The sequence below is a fragment of the Poecilia formosa genome, unplaced genomic scaffold, assembly GCF_000485575.1.
Source record: "Poecilia formosa unplaced genomic scaffold, Poecilia_formosa-5.1.2 Scaffold444, whole genome shotgun sequence".
Lineage (NCBI taxonomy): Eukaryota > Metazoa > Chordata > Actinopteri > Cyprinodontiformes > Poeciliidae > Poecilia > Poecilia formosa.
In genome coordinates, this window is record NW_006800383.1 from 63,677 (window position 1) to 85,608 (window position 21,932).

General features: G+C 37.9%; 2 protein-coding genes across 2 annotated transcripts in view; both read left to right on the forward strand.

The window, feature by feature from the left end:
* gpam (glycerol-3-phosphate acyltransferase, mitochondrial) overlaps positions 1–14,575 on the forward strand; it is a 36,477-nt gene extending 21,902 nt beyond the window's left edge. The window contains exons 14-21 of the mRNA XM_007577490.2: positions 8,021–8,091; positions 9,361–9,628; positions 9,717–9,868; positions 10,164–10,241; positions 10,514–10,651; positions 10,740–10,929; positions 11,895–11,953; positions 12,042–14,575. Coding sequence (XP_007577552.1) covers positions 8,021–8,091; positions 9,361–9,628; positions 9,717–9,868; positions 10,164–10,241; positions 10,514–10,651; positions 10,740–10,929; positions 11,895–11,953; positions 12,042–12,158 — 1,073 coding nt within the window. The 3' untranslated portion in view covers positions 12,159–14,575. The remainder of the gene's footprint in view (positions 1–8,020; positions 8,092–9,360; positions 9,629–9,716; positions 9,869–10,163; positions 10,242–10,513; positions 10,652–10,739; positions 10,930–11,894; positions 11,954–12,041) is intronic.
* A 1,453-nt stretch (positions 14,576–16,028) lies between these two features.
* Positions 16,029–21,853, forward strand: LOC103155727 (FERM domain-containing protein 6). The gene is made up of 13 exons (XM_016663774.1): positions 16,029–16,156; positions 16,343–16,433; positions 16,544–16,623; positions 16,708–16,766; positions 16,858–17,077; positions 17,826–17,981; positions 18,197–18,262; positions 18,527–18,595; positions 18,689–18,851; positions 18,950–19,111; positions 20,705–20,821; positions 20,909–20,931; positions 21,024–21,853. The coding sequence occupies exons 1-13, from the start codon at positions 16,085–16,087 to the stop codon at positions 21,072–21,074; spliced, it is 1,329 nt and encodes a 442-aa protein (XP_016519260.1). The 5' UTR covers positions 16,029–16,084; the 3' UTR covers positions 21,075–21,853.
* The last annotated feature ends 79 nt before the right edge of the window (positions 21,854–21,932 follow it).

Here is a 21,932-nt window from a genome sequence, read left to right on the forward strand (position 1 = left end):
ATGTGAAACCTCCTGGGTCGAGTTATGCATCTTCTGACTTTTTAATTTAAGGATTCGTTTTCAGATCTCCTGATCGGTTTACGAACTTCTGTGACCGCACACGTCCAAGTTAGCTCAGGTGGTTAAAACGGCCTCCATGTTTTACCTGTAAACCGTCACATAATGCAAGTTTCAAAGCTTTTATGGTTCAGCACCTTTCAAACAGGTGGAAGGTTTTGGGTTTCTGTGTGTGGATGAAAAGCTTTGTAGGAAATAAGAGAGTATCTAACCCAGAACCCGAATGAGAACCTGTTTTTGTTCAGCCAGATAATAGAGCTTTGCAGGTTTCTACTCAGAAAACCTGTTCAGTTCCACAGTGAAGGAGAAAAACCGTAAATAACTACTTTCTAAACACTTTAAGAAGCTTTAAATGACAGGAGCTTTCAAAAGTAAAGTTAGCTTTTTTGCATTTTGTTACATTGCAGCTAAACACTTCAAATGTCAAAGAAGTATAAAATAAAATGTAAAAATATGTAGTGGTGTGTACCTGTATTAGGCCTCTGTAATCTGACATAGAGCTGCTGTAAACTAATATTTTAGTAATATTAGTAACCGTAAGAGAAAATTGATAGGTTGTTCTTTAATCGAGTAATCGAATAAAAAAATTTGATAAAATAAAATATTGGTAAAGCTAACATACCAGCAGTGTTACTAATGGATATCAACATCAGTCCAATTTTTCATATTTGAGCATCACTAAGAATAACTTTTCTGTAGCTTAGAAAATTAACCTGTAACTATATTAGCTCACTTTCTAAGTTAACCTGAAGAAAAGTTATATAAAAATCTGAAATTATATTCAGTTTAATAAGAAAGAGGCAAGTTCACTCTTATTTAAAAAAAAAAAGTCTACTTTAAGTTTTAGTTTATGTATTCATATTCAGTTAATTTAATCGATGAATTCTCACTTTGCCCAGCCATTTATAGCTTTTGTGTTTATGTTAGCGATGGGATTTGACACCTACATTCGTCACAGAAACGAAGCTACCGCCACGATGCGCTCTGCCACCCATTTGTGAGACCGGGATGATATGAGGTTAATTTTCCAGTTCGTCCATAAAGCTACGCTTTATTATCTAAAGCCCAGCTGCCCGTTGTGTTCAGTCTATCCGCTCACCTGTATAAATGCACCCGCCGCGCTCTTCACCACCACTAGGCAGCAGCTCTCGGAGGAGAAAGGCTGCCATACTCCAGGCATCACGCCAGTCACTTTAAGGATGTTTATTGGGCCCCCAAAAATGATAAAAAAAAGACATTATCATCAATTAATAACATTGATGAGTCATTAACTGATTTTCAAGTTTTCAAGCAAAACTTGAAAACTGAGCGTTTTACTGCTAACACGTAGCTTTTGTCAATAACTCATAGGGAGAGCGTTACGCTACATAATCAGTCACCCAACTGCAACACGGTGCTCTGAATAATAAAACATAATTTAACAAAGCTACGAGGCAGATACATTTTCTTCAAGGATCTTTAATAATTTAGGTACTTGAATCATTCAAGGAATCGTTACAACCCTAATCTGACACCCTAAAATGAAATCCAGCAAGTAGCTGCCTTTCATTTCAAGTAGAAAGCAGTTTTGTTTGTTTTTTTTGGGGGGGTTTTTTTGCAATGGGAAGACTTGCTACGTTGGAGTGATTTACATAAAACCATATTCATATACTGTAGTAGAGATGTCTAGTCAAAGTCCAAACTCAAATCCACTTGAGATCTGGTGCTTTCTATCCAACCTGACTCAGTCTGAGCAATTTTACAAAGTAAAAGCCTTTAAAATCAACTTCAGCTTTGTAGCTATGTGCTACTTTGTATTGTTCTCACTGTAAATTGCAATAGAAACAGAAATTAGTAACGTAACAAAATGTGATTAAGTTCAACGAGTCTGGATGCTACACTGTAAATTATGTTGATGTTTCTGTTTAAATGCTGATATGTAGCTGATAAAGCTTTAAAACTGAAAAGTCTGAAGAGTGCAGTCGAGCTGACTTTACACGCCCTCTGTCAGATAACGGTTATCTGCAAGACGCATAAGCAGCCACTCAAAATGACGAGCACCAGTTTGTTTTTTTTGGGGGGGGTTTTTTCGTTGAACTGACAATATTATCCAAGTTTGCTACAACATTTGAAATGTTGTCAAGCAGAAGATCAGATTCCACAGGGAGAAATGCAGAAGCAGTGAAGACCAAAATGGCTCCCTTACAGCCTGGATGTTCTTTCTCTTTGCAGTTTGAACTCGGTGACCTTATCTATGTTATATTTCAGGAAACAAATTCTCTTCTTAAGAGACAGCTGTGAGTATGCTAAATCCAGAGGGATATGGTTACGCTGCGTAGCTGTGACCTGAACATGCCCGAGTCAAAAGGTTGCATTCAGGGATTATTTTTCTTATGAACTAAGGCTGCATTCTCACTGCAGCCCGAAGTGACCCAAATCCAATTTTTGTCAAATTGTTTTTTTATTTATTTATTTATTTTTTTGCTGTGATCGTTCACACTTCCAAATAATATAAGCGACTTTTAAGTGATCTTCAGTGTGAACTGCAAACGTCCTGAAAGTGTCCAGCATGCGCAGTAGAGGGCGCAATAACGTCACACATAGAGAGCGTGCTCAGTAAAGAAGAAGAAGTAGTAGTGCTCAGTGTTTGCAGAAATAAACGTGGATGCTAACGGTGTAGCATAGCTTACAATTTTGAAGTTGTCCAACTGGAGCCAGCACATTAACAACTTAATCCTTATCGTAGTCCGCCATATTTGTTATTTTTCTTCCCGCTTAAGCGTCTGAGGACGCAGAATAGTGACGTTTGTCGCGTATAAATAACGTTCCGGTGGGAGGAGTGCGACCTGGCCGTTCAGATTCAGGTCACATTTGAATCGCATAAGTATCGGATATCCAAGTGGCCTGGGTCGCATTCAAAACAGAATCTGACCTTTGTTGTTCAGACTGTCATGAAAAGATCAGCTACAGGTCGCATTAAAGGGGGGGGAAATCTGGCTGCAGTGCGAACGTAGCCTACATCCGCTTTACTCACATCCTCGTTATCCCTGGATTAATTTCTGTTATTCAAAGGCAAACATTTTCACCTCAAGTATTTAATGGTGGGCGCTGCTTTTTGTCATCGACCTTTGGCCCACTCCTCTCACATACGCACCCTTTGTTTCAATCCCCCTGCAGTACACAGAGGAGTTATTGAGGCAGCAGCAGTTTTTGGAGGTCTTCCTGGAGGGTACGCGGTCCCGCAGCGGGAAGCCGTTTCCACCCCGCGCAGGCATGCTGTCCATCGTGGTCGACACGCTGCTCACAGGGGCAATCGGAGACGTGCTGGTCGTACCAGTTGGCATCTCGTATGACCGCATTATTGAAGGCAACTATAACAGCGAGCAGCTGGTAAGCTCTTGGACGATGCCTGTGTTCCTTGCTTTGACGACAAACGTTTATTTAGCTCTGGAAAAAAATAAGAGCCCACTCCACTGAACCCCATTGAAAACCTGATGGTTATCCCACCAAATATTGGTTTCAGAACTCTTCTTGAGTTAAAACATTAGTATTTGAGGTCTTTGAAAGCGCTACATTTTTTTTGGGTTATTTTCTGCAAATAAATACTAAATCTTTGCTTGGAATTTCAGAGACATGTTGTCAGCAGTTCATAGAATAAAAGAACAATGTTCATTTTACTCAAATGTGTATCTATAAAGAGTAAAATCAACTGGTCATTTTAAGTGGCCTATTATCTTTTTCCAGAACTGTAAATTTATGTATATGTATGATTATTTACTTGGATAATAAGATCAGCACATTTTGCAATTTTTACATTTAATCACTTAATTTTTATACAATATTAGAAATGCATTAAAAGATGCAAATATTTAAATTGCTTCTTAAAAAGGAAATGAGAGGTTTTATTGCCCAAAATGCAAAAACATAAATTTACCTTACCGTACATCTGATCATTTGTAGCAAAGGATTCATCTGCAGAAAAAATAAACACTCTCACTCCTTTCTGCTTGACTTAGCAGCAATACAATGTAGAGTTAATCAGTTGATTTTTGGATTATCAATTAATTAATATTTTTACAGAACCAATACATATCTATATATTTTTAAAGAGAAAAATATGTTTTCTTGCTAAATGTATTTCTTAACCCATGTTTTCGATTGTTGTCTGTTTTTTTTTTATTTCTGATCTATGATTACCCAATCCACATTTTATTTAGTTATTTTTTTTTGTTTGTTTTTTGTGCTCCTCAGGGTAAACCTAAGCAGAATGAGAGTTGGTGGGGAATAGCGTGTGGAGTGTTTCGGATGCTAAGGAAAAACTACGGTTGTGTTCGAGTTGATTTCAACCAGCCCTTCTCCCTAAAGGTAAATCTGCACCGGCCTTTTACCGATGGAGCCACTACTGTTATTGAAAATGTGTCCAAAATACTTGAAATTATGTATTTTAGTGCAGCAACATGTTGTCACACTGAAAGAGTCAGGAAAAATCCTACTTTTATTTTAAGCACTTTTGCTCGGTGGTGAAAGAAGTTCCTCGTAATGTTACTGGGTACCAGAACATGGTCATAATATTATGAGAATAAAGTCAAAATATTAGCAGAATAAGGACACAATATTGCCAGGAGAAAGTCACATCAACATGATAAATAATATTTGTTTTAAAGAACAAAGCTTCTTTTAATAGACAGTTGTTTCACAGTTCTGCTACTGATAACAATTTCCTTATTTGTAAAACTGATACCTTAAAACTTTAAAGATGCTCAACTTTCCTCCTTTTATTTCTCATAAAACTATTACCTCATTATCCTAATATTATGACTTTATTCTGGTGTTATTACTTGTTAGTAAGTTATAATATTTCACATAAAATAAATGACCTTGAAGCATTTTTTTTATAATTCACTATTTTTTAAGAAAATGATAAAAAAATAAAAGGATTTTTTTAACTGTATGTGAGTTTTTCTGGAGCATAGATATGATGTGAAACACAACCTGTCTTCAAAAAGGGAAAGACAAGTACACATTCCTTTTAAAAAAAAATAGCTGCTTATTTAATTTCCCAGTATTTTCAGTCAGATCAACAGCTCGAAAATGGTAAAAATAAAAAACTTTAAAAAAGCCTGGATGAGGACCCACGTTTTATTTTCGCGTTGATCAGTAGGTTGGGATTCATGCTAGGAAAAAAAGAAAATCTGTCCTATAATCACAAATATAAAGGTCGAGTTTTCCAAAACTCTGCAGAAACTTTAACTGGAACTGTGTTTCTCTAAAGCCGCGTCAGTCTCATTAGGCAAAGCAGAAACTCCTGACACTTGAAATAAACGATGTTTACTGTAAAGCATTTTAATGAAGTATTTTAAGATCTTGATTCAGTGCGTCAGTCATTAATTAAAAGTCCTAAAGCCTTTTGTGTCCCTGTTGTTATATTTAGGAGTACCTGGACACCCAGAGGAGCCGTCATGTTCCCCCTCCAGTGTCCCTGGAAAACGCCTTGATGCCATACATCATCTCTGCACAGTAATGCACTTTTCCTCATCCAGTGTTTTTATCTGTCCGTCGTTAACACAGAAACCAGATGTCCCTTCGCCTTAGATGTGACAGCCTTTATGTCCAGAGCTAATTTCTCCCTCCTGCTGCTTCACAGCGGCGTCTGTCACCCGACATCCGAGATCTGAGCCCTCGACTTTCCACTGGGAGAGGTTGCTCCAGTTCATCTTAGTAAAACAGAGACGGCCGTACAGAATGTTCTTTATGACAGCTGCATGTCCAAAACCTCCAGCTCAGTTTGTTTCCTCAGAGTTTATATCACTTTTAAAAAAGTGGAATGAATACAAGTTAGCAGTCGCATACCAAAAGGTTTTTTATTCACCGAGGAGCGAGGCTTGTTGGGACATGTTGAGACAGACAAAGAGCTTGGATATAAAGGAAGCAAAGAAATGTGAAATACAGGTTTGGCGTTGGAATGTTGTGGTAAAAAAAAACGTTTGTAAGGCGTCAACTTCAGATCTGAAATGTATTTTCTAGGATAGATTGCAGCTTAAACAAACAAAGAGCGTAGTCTGTCACCTTTTATGGAGTTGAATTAAATGTAAAGTTCAATTTAAGACATAAACTCTGATCAGGATTATTGATTAATACCTGAACACTAAATATAAAGCCTTAAAAATACAAACATTTTAAAAATACTTCACTAAATAAGCAACGCTAAGCCTGGTGGGGGCACAAATAAAGCCTGGTGGCCCGCCAGGCTTATAATACACTGAGGGAAACCCTGCTGGAATATGTTTGAATAGAATTACACAGCAAAAACACAAAATCTTGCTAAGTAATTTTAGTTTAGTTTTTAGTGCAAATATCTTAAAAGCAACTTTGTAGCAAGATATAGAGGCTTGTTTTAAGTAAATAATTCCTTAATATTTTTTTTTTAAAAGTTTTCTTTTAGCATGAGAAAAATGTCTTGTTATAAGTTAAATAATCTGCCAGTGGAACAAGTTATTTACTTAAAACAACTCTCTATATCTTGCTACAAAGTTACCTGTAAGCTAGTTTTGTCTTATTCCAACTGTATTAAGATATTTGCACTAGAAACTGGACCTGAAATACTTTGTAAGATTTTGCGTTTCTGCAGCGATATCCTGATGTCTTGGACTGTTTGTTGCTGTTCCAGGGCTGATGGTCAGTTTGATGAGCAGGAAGAGGAAGCGATGGACAGAGAAGTCCCAGACGAACTCTTTAGACGACACGTCATCAACAGCCTGGCCAAGCACGTCCTCTTCAGTAAGAAATTCACAAACTCCAGTTAATCTGCTGCAGCCTTTAGCATAGCCACTTATACCATCGGAGCACAGTTTGTTCCTATTTTATTCAGTTTAGTTCAGAGTGCACAGGTCTCATTTTCATCCACCTGTCCACCAATGAAACACGATCTTTCATCCTAATTGAAATCCGGCACTGTGTGGCGCAGCATCAGCCCATCGGGATCACATCACTCAGGGCGCTTTGCCCTGGGGTAACACTGCAGAGACCGGCTCTCCTCTTCTCATTCAGATGCACACTAACACTCCTTTTTTTTTTTTTTTTTTTTTGTAATTTATTGTTCAGCCAATTGCAGAGCAGTCAGCTGGATGGCATGTTGTTTCTAGCCAATAGGGAGAGAGGGAGGAGAGAAGCTGGAAAAATGCAGTGCCAGTTTTTGTGTCCAGATGAACTCTAGTAACCTGCGCTTTCGTAGTGCACATAATGTTTTATCGTTCTAATGTGTTTTCAGGGGAACACAAACTCTTGGATGATCTTAACATTCTGGATATTTGAAGTAAATATTTAACCTGCCAGGTTGTTTTTCCTTGTCCTCTCTGAACCAGTTGAGGCAGGTTATCTGCTTCTGCCTGAGGTTTTTTCATTTCTCAGTGGGGTGCTTCCTTCAGAAACTGCCTCTGCAGGGTTTCCCCACACTGAGAAGTATTCTGAATAATTGATGAGGACAAGTTAATTAAATAGGAATAAAATGGCTTTTTCTTGATGTCTTCCCATTTGTTTTTGCTCGCATTGCAAAAACATAAAATCTTACCAAGTACTTTTAGTTTCTAGTGAAAATATCTTATTACACTTGCAATAAGTCAAAACTAACTTATAATGTAGAAGCTTGTTTTAAGTAAATAATTCCTTGATATTGGTGGTGGTAAATTTACTTAAAACAAGACAATTTCACCATAAGTGAAATAATCTGCCAATGGAACAAGCAATTTTTCACAAATATTAAGGAATTATTTACTTAAAACAAGCTTCTATATCCTGCTGATAAGTTACTTTTAAATTAGTTTTGTCTTGATTAAAGTTTACTAAGATATTTGCACTAGAAACTGGACTAAAATACTTGGCAAGATTTTAGGTTTTTGCACTGCATGAAGACTTTTTGATAATTAAATTAAACAATGTTATGTTTCCTTATGTTTGTTGCTCATAACCGCATTTTTTCCTCTTACAGCTGCTAATAAATCATCAGCCATTATGTCAACTCACATTGTGGCCTGTCTGCTTCTGTACCGACACAGACAGGTGAGTCTCTTATCTCTGTGTGTTTATCATTTCTTCCTTTTTCCTGGAAAGCATCACATCCTGTAGTGTGCTTTTCAAAAGTATCCATAACCCTGTTGCAATAATCAATTGATTAAATATTAAAATGAGTTTGATTTTTTCCTTTCTGATGATGAATATTTTGCTTACAGATATTTCATAATCCATTTTACTTATGGTTTTGATTGTGTGTGGTTTTTGTCTCCTTTTTATTTTATTTAATTTTTTTGGTTGTGTTTTATTTCGGATATTTAAAATATCTTCCAGTTTCAGTGTGAAGTCTTTGAGAGAGCAAACTTGCATTATTATGCTACTCAATAATTACTGGGATCAGCTACTGTCCAGCAAAACTTTTCATCTCTTAATTTTTTAAAATGTACTTTATTGAGTTTAATTTTTCTGGAAAATCCGTAGATAAAATGGAAAGAGAATCTTAAATTTGTTTTTGTTAAGAATCTTAGAGCTCTGACTTTGCTGCACATCCATCTCTACCTGATTTAGACAGAGTGAAATTTATCGTATTCTTCTTTGCAAAGCAGCTAAGGCTTTGTCAAGTTTACACAAGAGTAGATCCGGACTTTGACTGAGCCATTCCAATTAAGGCTGCACCGATTGCAGTTTTGCTGTCGATTGTTGATCACCGATCTTTAAAATATAAACATGATTTACCCATTCCGATTTTGGCCAATGCCAATTGTTTTTTGTCTGAAATGTTGCTAAACATAGCAAGAAAGTCGCTGATTTGACAGCAATGGAGTGAATGTTGCTATTTGCAGACATGACCTGATGGGATGGTCTGTCAGTCAAACCTCTCTAAAGGCAGAGCAGGAGAGAACAGCGGTTGGCAGAGGAAGATAAAATTGGCTTTACAATCAAGTATAAGCCGATCACTGATCTCTCAAAACTAAGGAAATCTGCACAAATAAATCAGCTGGTTGATAAAGTGGTGCACCTTAACCCCTTTTGCAGCTCCATTAATCATCCCAAAGCGTTCGACTATTACATAATAAGCCAATAAAATACATTTAGGTTTATGGTTGCATTATGAAAAAATGTTACAAAGTTTCAGGGGTGTGAAAACTTTAGCTGAGCACTTTAACTCTAGTTTTCCTCAAAGTCTTCTCCCTTCACTTTTTTTGCACATTTGTGGCTCATGCCCGCCCTCTGCAGCTTCTCTGGTGTAACTGCATAACATCTAAAAGCAACTGATCACAGAAAGGTCTTTTAAAATGCTGTATTCATCTTTTTCAGGGGGTTGTTTTGACCAAGCTGGTGGAGGACTTCTTCAACATGAAGGAGGAGATCCTGTCCCGGGACTTTGACCTGGGTTTTTCAGGCGACTCCGAGGATGTGGTCATGCGTGCGCTGCACCTCCTGGAAAAATGCATCAACGTGACCGGCAGCGCCAACCGCAACGGAGAGTTCACCATCGCAGCCTGTCAGACCGTACCCGCGCTCTTCGAGCTCAACTTCTACAGCAACGGCCTTTTCCACGTCTACATTCCGGACGCCATCATCGGTACGACGACACAGCCGTTTCTGCTTGCGTCGCTCGGCTGCAGCTTTGACGTGTTTAGAGGATTTCTAAATGCTCGCTTTGTTTCCAGCCTGCAGCATCCTGTCACTGCAGCGAGATCTCATCACAGAGTCTCCTCACCAACCGAGGGACTGCAGCAGCCTCCTGCTCAGTCAGGAGCGTCTCATCCACAAGGCGGCAGGTCTCTCCCACTTCCTGACCAACGAGGTGGCGGTGGCACCAGTAAGTCCAGCACACGGATCGCATTATTGGAAATTTTGCACTTTGCAATTTAAGAAAAAATATGATTGCTCAGGGTTTCCCTCAGTGTATTATAAGCCTGGCGGGCTGCCAGTCTTATAATTATATAATTATAATGAATTTAGTTTATTTTTTGTTTTGTTTTCATCTCATTTCTGTTGGAAAAGTTTGACTAAGTTCTTGAATTACTGTGGGAAAAGTGTGAGAGTCCTGCTACTGGGGATTTGTCTTACTATTTTTATTGTTTTTTACAACAACTCTCTTCTCCATCCTGCAGCCCTGCCAGACTATTTACCAGGTTTTGAACGATGCAGTGACCCGACTCATCCAGTGTGGGGTCCTCTATGTGGCTGAAGTAAGTTTATAGATCTAACTTTACTTCTGTTGGACAAAAATAGCAATACAACAATCACTTTACACCATAAAAAACGTAATACAGTTACCAACAATCAGTAAATACTAGATTATTTTTATCAAATATGTTCCAGTTATTATGAATCAAAGGCAGATTTAAGCAGGTGGGATTCAGTGTTTCAGCGTCTTTGCAGTTTTCTGGAGGTTTGTTCCAGATTTGTGGTGCATTGAAGCGTTTTTCCCAGTTCTTCTCGTTTTGTTTTTGTGCTTCAGGAGGACCAGGAGGAAATGAACTCCAGCCCAACCGAGGAACCCTGGCCTAAGAAGTTCTCCGAGCCGCTCTCCTGGAGAAGCGACGAAGAGGACGAAGACAGCGACTTTGGGGAGGAGCAGCGAGATCGCTACGTGAAGGTCTGCTCTCACGCAGCCGCTCAAAATGTTTCAACTTGTGAAGTCACTTCCAAGAGCCGTGTAGGTGATTATCGTTTTCCTGAACCAGGTGAGCCTGGCAGCAGAGCACCAGGAGTTCTTCATCTTCCTGCAGCGCCTGCTCAGTCCAGTACTGGAGGCCTACAGCGGCGCCGCCGTGTTTGTTCACGGCTTGAGTCAGCCGATGCCTGAGTCCGACTTCACCCTGAGGCTCTTCAAATACCTGCTGACACGGACAGAGAGAGGCGTGGCTGCTTATGGTAGGACTGCACACATACTCTGCTGTCTGTCCAGGGAAATGCTCACTGCGTTATTGGTCGTACTTACTTATTGTTCAGTGCATTAGGGCTGCAACGACTCCCTGAATTATTCCAGTACCTCAATTATTAAAGTTCCTCCAGGAAAATTTAATAAACATAATTTATCTTCATTACATTATGTTTAATTAATTAAGGCACCGGGTGATTATTTGTGTTGCGCAGCCTGTGAGTTGTTGCCAAGTGTTAAATGCTAGCAGCATTGAATGAGCGAGCGAGCGATGCATTCTCTCTTCATCTGTTAACAAAACATTTCATCTGCATCATTTTGTGGATCAAAGTGCTGAATTTATAAACTTTCTATAAGTTTTGTTTATCAAGCAAATATTCAGACCCACAAAGAGCATTTTATGAATCATCAACCAGTGCATGTCAACAAACAGTGGGATAAGCTAGCGTTGCTGCAGTTTCTCCTCCTTCATCAAAGATCATCACCATGTTAGTGAAGAATTTGTGAAGCCGATGTATTATAATGCTACTTCAAGATAACTTTGAGTATTACAAAAACATTAAATTAATCGTGAGTTGTTATTTTTCTGTTTATCATGTAATTTGAAGTCATTAGGGATTAAAAAGTGACTTTACTTTGTAAAGCAGAAATCTGAAAAACAAAACCTTTACAGAGTTCTGGGTTTTAGAAACTCATTGAGTGACAGCAGGTTTCCATTTCTAGATACTTTTATAGGTTTTTCCTCAGTTATTATGATGTTGCTCTGTCTCTTTGCACGCTAAGTTGATCTAGTGTGAAAGAATGCATTTATTGAAGAATGAAAAGTGAATATTTGTCAAGCTTTGTTGTCAAAAAATAGACTTTGTATCCTTAACAGTTACAGGCATAAAGTGTTATTTATTAAATCAAGTTCTTTCTTGTTTGCTTGATTAACTTTATGTCTTATTTTCTTTTTCAGGTGAAAGTGCAACTCACTATCTGGTTAAGAACACGGTGAAGACATTCAAAGAGCTCGGGGTGCGCATGTTTAATGCTTATTCTGCAGACTTCAGAGGCTCAGAGTGAAGCTTTAACTTTTATCTCCTCTGTTTGGACGACTCTTTAGGTCCTGAAGGAAAGGCGAGAAAACCGAGTGTCAGTTCTGGAGCTCAGCAGCACCTTTCAACCTCAGGCCAACCGGAATAAACTCCTCCAATACATCTTAAGCTTCACGCTTCTGTGACTGGGGAACCTTTAAGACCCCTCACCTTTACAAAGGGCTTCTACTGGTTACTTTGAAACAATCCCAGGTGCTAGTCTGCGGAAAGCTTTACCGGGAAGTGCCTTCACGCGTCGGCCGCTAACTCTCCGCTGTCAGCTGGAAGAGACCTGAAGCCAGTCTTCCTCCTTTTCTTTCCAGCGGGAAGAGGTACCTCCAGGAATCCCCGCGTTTTTTTTGGTAACTTTGCCAACGTAGTTTAAATGTTTTGACCTGGTCAAAGATTTGAATTGTGTGTATATAAGAAGAAAACGATAACATCAATCTGAAAAGAAGAAAGCTACCTTTGCATAGGAAATGACAAACAGGAGAATTTTATGTTGATTCTTTCTGCTTGTATGTAAAAGCTGCTAAAATGTCTTTAGTGCACTATAGTATCGACTATAAGGAAAATAAAAATGTAGTTTGTCTTCAAAAGCTAATTCCTGTACATAAGTCTCGGTTGTAGTGTAAAAAATGCGCACAATCTGGGGAGTCGATTAATGTTTTCCAGTCGCAACGTGTAAATATTCTGATATTTCTTGAGAAAAACGTGTTTAAATCTCTCGGTACCGCTGAGGTCAGCAGTTCTGTACAGTTTCTGGTTTCAGTTATTGAAGCATTCAGCTGCAAAATCGTTCAGATGTACAGAAATACAGAAAGTGCCTCTCAATAAGTCAGTGTCTTTGTGAAGTCCGTTTCTTTCAGTAATTTAGCCCAGAAAGTGAAATATAAATTAATTCCACACAGCAATGTTTTGCTATAAGCCAAGATCTTCAAAATTAACACCATTTAGTTTCACTTTTTAATCGAGTTACTGAAATAATCTGACTTTTCGATGATTTTCTCATTTACTGAGATGCACCTGTATGAACTGATCGGATGCAATCAGCAGCTAAGTGCATTTAATCCACTGTTCTCTTAAGTGCATTCGGTTACACTTTTATCTAGACTTTTAATCAGTAATAATCCTTCTGCAGCAACTGTTCAATGAATGTTACATCACGCAGCACCAGCCATCACATCATTTAAACGCAGCCACCTCTGAAACTCCCTAAAGCATGAATATTTAATCCAACGCAGCAGATTCTTCCAACGACGCGTTACTGAAGGAGCTACTCAGTTTGTGGAAAATGTCACATGGAGAAATCATGAACCGGTCTGTGGAAGAGGGATGGCGAGAAATAAAAAGGTCATGTTAATGTTTTAGGTTGTTAGATGAAATCATTGCCACAAACACACGTTCAGCTGCCCAGTTAAATCCAGAGCATTTCTACATTTCGCTCAAATTAGAGAGTAAGAAAGAAAAAAAAGAGACAAACAATTCAGCTTAAAGCTACACTGTATTATATCGCTGCATGTAAGTGCAAAACAATCCGTTTTTCTGTTCATTGTGAGATGAAAATGTGAATATATTTGTTTTCCCTTACTAACTCAGAAATTAACTAGTTTTTGAATTTGAATTTGAACAGCTGTGTAAAATATCCTCCATGTTGCCTGCGTGTTTGCATGTTCGCAGGCTGAAAGTGGAAAAAGTTAGTTTTTTTTTATTATTACAGGGTCAAAGGAAGTTTAAATCATTGTTGTGGTTCTTGGTTTAGAGTTTATAACGACTGAATATTTGTGAAAAGAGGCTTCATCTTTGCTGGTTACTGTTTGTTTAAATGTTTCTTCTGTGTGTGTTTGCTTTTTTTTTTTTTTTTTTTTGGTTACGTTAAAGTCAGCTCTGTTGTACGTGCAAATGAATTGTACCTGTAGACTTCTTACAGGAATCCTGCAGCGTGCTGAAGGACAGACCAGTATGTGACGTCGGTGGGAATGTGGTGCAAACTGGTGAATGTGTTTAAATGTTTAAAAACTCCTTGTCGGCGTTTCTGAGCCTGCAGAGATCAAACCACCGCACACGCTGCGCCTTCGGATTGAACCGAACTCCACCTGAAAACGATATCTTACCTTGGAAAGAGCAATCTGAACGAACAACTTATTTATTAGACTAAGAGTTGATGTGAATGTGTGAATCCGCGTCAGAAAAGGTGAAAAGCTCGGTTTGGGTTTTTGTGTTTGCTTGTGGGAGTTGATGCTGCTGAAACTGCATTACCAACATCTCACGGTAATAATTCTTCAATGTTAAACATGCCTGTTTATGGGGAGCAGTTGCCTTTTTCTAACTCTCTGTAGTTTACTTTGGTTTTGTTTTTTTCTGATTTTGTTGCATGTGAACATTTTTCATGTAGGAATCTGAAACGAAGCTGTAGATTGTAACCTTAACGGGAGAAAATCTGAGGTTTCTGTGTGAGGATCACCAGCTACCAACTGTTTTTATTTGATGTTGCTTTACTGAAGCAAAGCACAAACGGCATTATTAGATGATGTTTTTAAATAAATTAACAATAGAATAACAATAAAGGTGTGTTTTCTTTTGTCTACATGTTTTATCCATCCTGGGAAGAATGGATAAGAAAATACTTAAAATTAAATTCGGCTTTCATTGCGGTTGCAGCACACCCAGTGGAAGATTTTGGAAAAGTTAACCTTTGATTTAAACATTATTTATCAAATAAAATTTGAATTATTTAGTGTCTTGGAAACATTTTCACATCCTTTAGTTCTTCCAGAACATGTTTTATTTTCTGCAATAGACCAGCACAAAGAACTGAGTGAATTTGGCTCCCGCGCTTTCTTCAATTTAAAAACAAAATTAAAGTCAAACATTTTTTTAAAAGTTAGCTTGTGCTGCTTTCATTTTAATGATATTGATAAATGTTTCCAAGGGTCATTAAAGGTCAACTGAACCCCATCCCCTACATTTACAAAATCAGATGAAATATGTCGGTCAATGCTACATTTGTGCTGCTGAATTTTTTGTTATATTATAGGGACGTATCGGTATTGGCCAATATTAGCTGTAAAATTTAATATCGGCCGTTCCATCAAAGTAACTCATCGATATAAAAGTTGTTTTTATATGACTGACGAAGACGACTGCAGCACAAAGTCAAATGTGCACAGTTTGAGTGTTTTCACTGTCATGAATTCATTTAACATTAAAACATAATCCAAGCTGAAAGTGTTGCATCTTTTTTAGCCTCATCTTTAGCATTTGGTAGCAGGACAAATGGACAAAGATAATGCAGTATTTTAACTCCACAGTAGAGAAAGCCCTGAAGTTTCAGTAAGTAGGTGTAGGGGGAAAATACCAGTATTGTTATCGGTTATCGACGAAATGAGTTTTAGTATATCGGCATATCGATTATCGATCAAAAATCTGATATTGTGCATCCCTAGTTTGTTCCATCGTAATTTTTTAAGATAAAAAAAAGAAAAGCTTCACCAGAGATTCCCACCATATTAACAAAATCAAACAAAAGTAATATAAATTAAATGTTTTGTGTAGTAAGCATTTTTCTAAACACCACATTTGTTTTATTTTGTAAATATGTGTGTGATAGGGACAGATGGTCTGGTTGACCTTTGATGACCTCTGGAAGGATTTATTAATATCCTTAAGAGGATATTGATCTTTTATCAATAATTCCCTAATATTGATATAAAAGAACTGGTTCTACTAGCAGATAGAAGACATTTCTCCCTTGCTATAAGTGAGATAATCAGTTTTTTTCGTTGTTTTTTTTTAATCAATATTAAGGAATTATTAACTTTGAACAAGCTCTCTTATCTCTTTGAAAAGTTACTTGTAAGCTAGTTTTGTCTTATTTCAAGTGTACTAAGATATTTGCTCTAGAAACTAGACCAAAACTACTTGGGAGGATTTCATGTTTTTTCAGCGAGGTCTGCAGTCTTCTGGTGCCACTGTCATTTTGTAATAAAGTCCGAGGAGGCCGGACCAGATTCAGTGGGGAGAGAAGAGGAGGATTTAAGGCGGACTGCGACCCGCTGAGGTTTTTGTGACGATGAGGACAAAACAAACGAGACAGGTCTGCGTTCTTCTGCCCAACAAACAGCATCTGGATTTCTCTGTCAGGGTAAGACGGCTCTTCTTACACCATTTACATCACATAAAAATGATTTTAAACATTTACTTTTCATGTTGCACACAGTTTTACATTTGGTTGCAAATGCAGCAACATATTAGCCACTCATATCTACGGTTAATATTTAATAAAAACCCATTGTATAAGTGTTTTAATTGAGCTTTTCTTGACTTCCAGATGCGAGCCAGAGGCCAGGAAGTGATGAAAACGGTGCTGCGTTCCCTCGGTGTCGGCGACCTCCAAGTGTTTGCTCTGGCTCTTCTCAGAGGTAAGTGTGGGAGTTTCAGGAAGCAGTGTTTTCACTTCATTCACTCTGGAACGCCAAGGAGGTTATGCATGAACTCCCACTGTTTCTCCTCTTCTGACTTATAACCCAAGATAACGAATATCTTTTCCTGGATTTGGAACAAAAGCTGAGGAAATATTTTGGTAAAACATGGAGCAGGAACTCCCTAAAGGTTAGTTTCTCTCTGCATAATTCATGGAATATTTCTCCTGACATCTTAAATGAGGAAGCTGAATTATTCATCCTGCACTTCCAGGTTCCATTCATCGTATTTCTCAGAGTGAAGTTTTATTTGGAAAACGGACTCCTGATACTGTAAGTCTGGATCCCCCCCTCCTGCTCACGTTTGTTTCATTTGATGCTCTCGTCAAGGAGGCAGAACGTTTTCTCTCTCATCCCTTTCCAGGAGCAGCAAGGTGCAGCAACTTTACTACTGGGAGCTGAGGCAGAAAGTGCTGCAATCCCAGAGCCACCAGCAGGAAGCTCTGCTCTTCCAGCTGGCAGCTTCAGCGCTTCAGGCTGAAGTCGGAGATCTGGAACGTCGAGAAGGAGCTGAAGACGAGGGCGGAGATGAGAAAAAAGAGAGAATGCAATACTTTCTGCCAGAAGATTACTTTCCACCTTGGGTAACAAAAAAATAAATAACTCCAGAGTTTAAAAAAGGGAAAAACTGGTTGACCACCACAAAGTTTACATGTTATTTCATGTTTATTCTGCTTTTTAACCATCTCTAAAGATGTAATTTTTAGGTAAGGATAGGCAATAAATTGATTTTTATCAATTAATCGGATTTTCTGTTTTGCAAGATTTCATTTTTGGAAAACATCTGGATTTTTTTCACCAATGCACTCATTTGGTTTCCAAAGAATTACCATCTTTTTTTTTAATCATAGAAGGAATGATTGAAATAAAAAACAGTTTTTAATGACATCTTCTGTCACTTTTTTAAAGAAAAAACAGGGGGGAAAAAAAAATCAAATTTTGGATTTAAAAAATCAGAGAACTTATTCCTAGGCCATATCTTTACCTTTTTTAGCTTAATAGAATAGAATAGAATAGAATAGAATAGAATAGAATAGAATAGAATAGAATAGAATAGAATAGAATAGAATAGAATAGACTTTAATGATCCCCAAGGGGAAATTGCTTATTTGTTGAAAGCTACTCCATCTTAGGTAATAAATACAAAGTTTGTAAAATATATATATATATATATACCAAGAGTGATAAGTTCAAAATGGCTAGATATAAACAAATAACCTATAAATGAGAGCAGAACAAAATGTAATCAATTAGCACAGACTTGTAAATAGTGACTCCAAGTAGACTGCACACATACATTTTGATTTTTCACTGATGTTATTTGTGTTTCAGCTAATAAATCACAGAGGGAGAAACTTCCTTCTCCAACACAGTCCAGTGTTGCACGGAGAGCTGAGAGGGACGCCACGCAGCTGGGCCATCCTGCAGTTCATAAAGGAGGCCAGCAGCCTGCAGGATGCAGCTCTGACTTTCTACAGGATGAAGCAGGTCAGACTTTAACAGGAAATCACAGAAGGTTTGCAACCATTAAAAACTTCATATGCAAGCGGTCGCCTTCTGAGCCGAGCTTTTGGTTTTCCTTTCACAAGCTGCGTTGTTTGTTTCGTCTGTCTTTGTCATTCTTCTATCGTTTATTAGAACATGCAGGCCATGAACTGGTTACCTGAACCCATTTGTGTTATTTGAACTTCTTCAAACTGCAGGGGAAAAAGGAGCTGAGAAGTTCGATCCTTCTCGGCGTGGCACTGGATGGAGTCTACATCTACCAGGTGGGTCGTCTATTAAGTTTACATACATTTATTATGAGCATGAAGGTCATATTAACAAATTCAGTGAAACATTAATGAGGACACATGCATTTATTTAACCCTGTACGTCTCGTTTTAAATTCAATAAAACAGTGTGATGCGTGATTACTCCCACAATAAAAAAGCAATAACAAATATGGCATACAAATAAATGATTTAGATGAGCGTCAGTGTTTCCCTTCTGCACTCTCTGTCGTCTTTATTACTTTCTTTTTTTTTTTTAAGGAGGTGGAAGGGAAGAAGCATGCACTGTCTGCTTTTACCTGGTCAGAGATCGTCCGGTTTACTTTCCAGGTTGTTTTTTATCCCTCCACTTACAGATTTCAGACATAATTTCACACAACTGAAGCTCTTCCTCTTTACTCGCTCTTCATCTTTCCTCTGCAGGGCAGCAGGTTTGAAATAGCTGCAGTCGACTCAAAGCTGGTATATTACACCCACTCAGCTTTCCACTCAAAGCACATTTTGAAACACCTGAGCGACAGCCATCGCTTCTACATGAACAGCAAGGATGCAGCTAGCTACATCCAGCAGCTGGAAGACATGCAAGGTCAGCAGATTTACTTTCAGTTCAAACTTTCTCCCAAATTGTGCATTTAGATCGGTTTAAATGTCCTGATTTTCTGCGTTTGGCTCTCTGTGTCTCAGCCCTTCAGCTCCACAGAGAGGCTTATATCTGTGACATGACGCATTTAAGACAGAGACTCCAGTGTTACAACCTCACTGCATCAGTGTCAGATTTCAGCAACATGGAGACGGACACAACCTGGACCAAAGGCGGAGCGGAGGAGGAGCAAAGCCCTCTATCAGGTCATACAATTCAGAACTGATCGTTATCTGGGCTTTCTTTTGTCATTGCTAACATGAATTTGTGAATTTATTCATTTCAAGGTTTTCTCAAGTTTTAATTTAACATAGTTTTTCTTGAATTTAAAACATGATCAAAGTTATTGATGTGCTCAAATATATATAATCCACTTTTTGGAGGTGGAGAAGTAGGACGTATGTATATATTTAAGCTTGTGTGAATACTTTTCACTTAAAGGAAGGGACCTATTTTGTAAAATTCACGTTTTGCCCATTTCTAGATACTTACATTTGAGTTTCTACTGCTTCTAAAATCAGCCCAAGCGCTTAAAAACAAACACCCGGCTGTTTTGTTTTTTTTGTTTGTTTTTTTTGTCAGTAAGTTAATGTCTTTTGATGAGCGGTTTCAAAAAGCTCCAGGATGTAACGTCACAAATCAGCAGGCCCCTCACCTAGCAACCCCAGCCAAGCTCAGCCAGTTACCTAGCAACCCAAGAATACAGAATGAAATATCGAGCCGTTGCACGTAACGTCACGCTCTTCAGAACTCCACCAGATCACTTCAAAACAACCAATGAGCTTATAAATGTCTGTTTTTTATAAGCTAATATCGCTTCTATTTAGTTGATTTCACTTTAAAAATGGTCACAGGGTGCTGCGCGGTCGGCTCCATTAACAGACAAGGATACAAACCAAACTTGTCAGCTATTTTCTAACTTTTTAATGAGGAAAGTTAGGGCGGCGATGGATAAAATCCGCCAATCATAATGAGACTGACAACTCTCAGTGTAACCGCGGATTTTCTGCGAACACCTTTTACAAGACAAGAAGATTAACGTTCATATATTTTATATGTAAGTATGATTAGAAAGATATCAAACATTTTATCATGGAGAAGGTACGCGTCTAACCATTGGTAACCATGGAGACAGTCATGAAGCCTAGTATGTATGGAAAAAACGGTTAGCATCTTGTCTTTTGTATGTTTTTAATGCTGCTCAGGTGTAAGGGGACATGTTTTTTACGACATACTGATGTAAATTAAGTGCTGTGAATTCAATCAAACTCGGTAATTTGATCAACACATCAGGAGGGCGCAGGTATGGGTCGGTTTCTAAGCTAGCTATTTCAAACCTTAGTAAATACCGCTGTAAACAGTACGACCTCCAACCATGTGTGCTACATTCAGAGCTCGACTCGAACAAGAATAAACTGGCAAAAACAACTTTGGAAAACATTTTCAGTTGCTCTGTTCAATACTCCCATCCTCTACTTCCGACCTCCGTCATGGCGCCTGGAATGATTAAGTGACGTAGTTGCAAAGGGCCAATAGGCAGAACTGAGTAGCCTAAAATGTCCAATCTAAAAATGATTTTGTCTGAAAAAAAGTAATGAACATGTTTTTTTTCTTTAAATATAGCTCATATCCTAACCTGTTCAAGAGGCATAATCGGTCAACGTTAAAGGAAATCCACAATGGATTTGAACAAAATTCTTGTTTTTAAAGTTGCTTACTGAAACCATTCATCTGTTCTTTAGTTTTTGCAATTTTTTTGTCTTAAAATAAAGTTAGTTTTGTTTTAACCCTCATGGCAGAGGTTGAATCTGAAGAGGCTTTTGTCGATGACCCAGCAGAAGTGGCCTGGCTTGCTGAGTTTTTATATGGTGTGTCTGTTGACGGACCTTTACAGCTCCCATATTCCACCTGGGCAGGTGTGTGTTACAATCAACAACAAAGAAATTATTTACCTCGTGTGTGTGTCATGTATCATGTAACTGGAAATTGTCTTTGCTCATTAGCTGTGACCATGGAAATGAAACAGGTGAGCAAAACTCAGTTGTTTCTTTGAGGATGATCTATGTGATCTATGTTGGTCCTGCTTTAAATGCATCTCTGTTTTCTTCTGGTGTTCAGGTTTTGTGCAAAAGAGTCGGTGAAGCCTCTCACTCTTTTGATTCACAGTGAAAAGCAAGGGGAGTTTATCGCATGTTCTGCAGCTCAGGACAAGACGATTACAATGATGCACTGCAATATAGTGAAAAAAAAATCAACAAAATATTCTGTTTTCTACAAATTTGCATTCAGAATGAAACCAAAATATGTGTTTAAAATAATATGAAGGTATTCTCAGCATCACTTAGATGCTATTATTATGTTTATGTTGTTATGCTGATTTCACATTGGTTTAAGATAAAGCATTCTTTTAACAGGCCATTATGCTGCTTATTACAATAAAGTAAACTTAATTTTATTGTAAAATGTAAACCCTACATAATGCAAGTGTTATGTTTCCATTCTTAGTTTTTGCAGGTTTAAAATCACCACCGTAAGTGTTGATTCAGGAAAACTTATGTTCTGCAAAAGTATTTTTATCCTGTGAACTTTTCCAATTTTTTTCCCCTGCTACACCCACAATCTTTTTATGCATAGTGTGATTTTATGTGATACACCAACATGAATCAGAAGTAATTGATACTATTTATCGAAATATTTCGATAAATAAAAATCTGAAAAGTATGGTGTGCATTTGTATTCAGTTCATCTGCAATTACTGCTCCTCTTAAGTCAAATTTAATAGATTAAAGTATTAGTTTCAATAAGGTTAATTTCTCAAATTAAAAGTACTTTTTGAAAATAATCTGTAAATAATCTGTATTAAACATATTTCATTCTGCCCACATTTTGCATTCATTAAAACCTTTTCAATATAATGTATAGTTAAATGCCATGGTTTTATTAGCTACAAGCTGAACATTATCAAAAATAAAGGCTTAGAAACATCACTTGGTGAGAAATTAATCTATGATGTTTCAATAAAAAAAT

Coding starts and splice junctions, on each gene's coding strand:
- LOC103155727 (XM_016663774.1), top strand. CDS start 16,085: ATGAGGACAAAACAAACGAGACAGGTCTGCGTTCTTCTGCCCAACAAA. Junction 17,078..17,825: donor AAGATTACTTTCCACCTTGG/GTAACAAAAAAA, acceptor TTTGTGTTTCAG/CTAATAAATCACAGAGGGAG. Junction 19,112..20,704: donor GGAGCAAAGCCCTCTATCAG/GTCATACAATTC, acceptor CCCTCATGGCAG/AGGTTGAATCTGAAGAGGCT.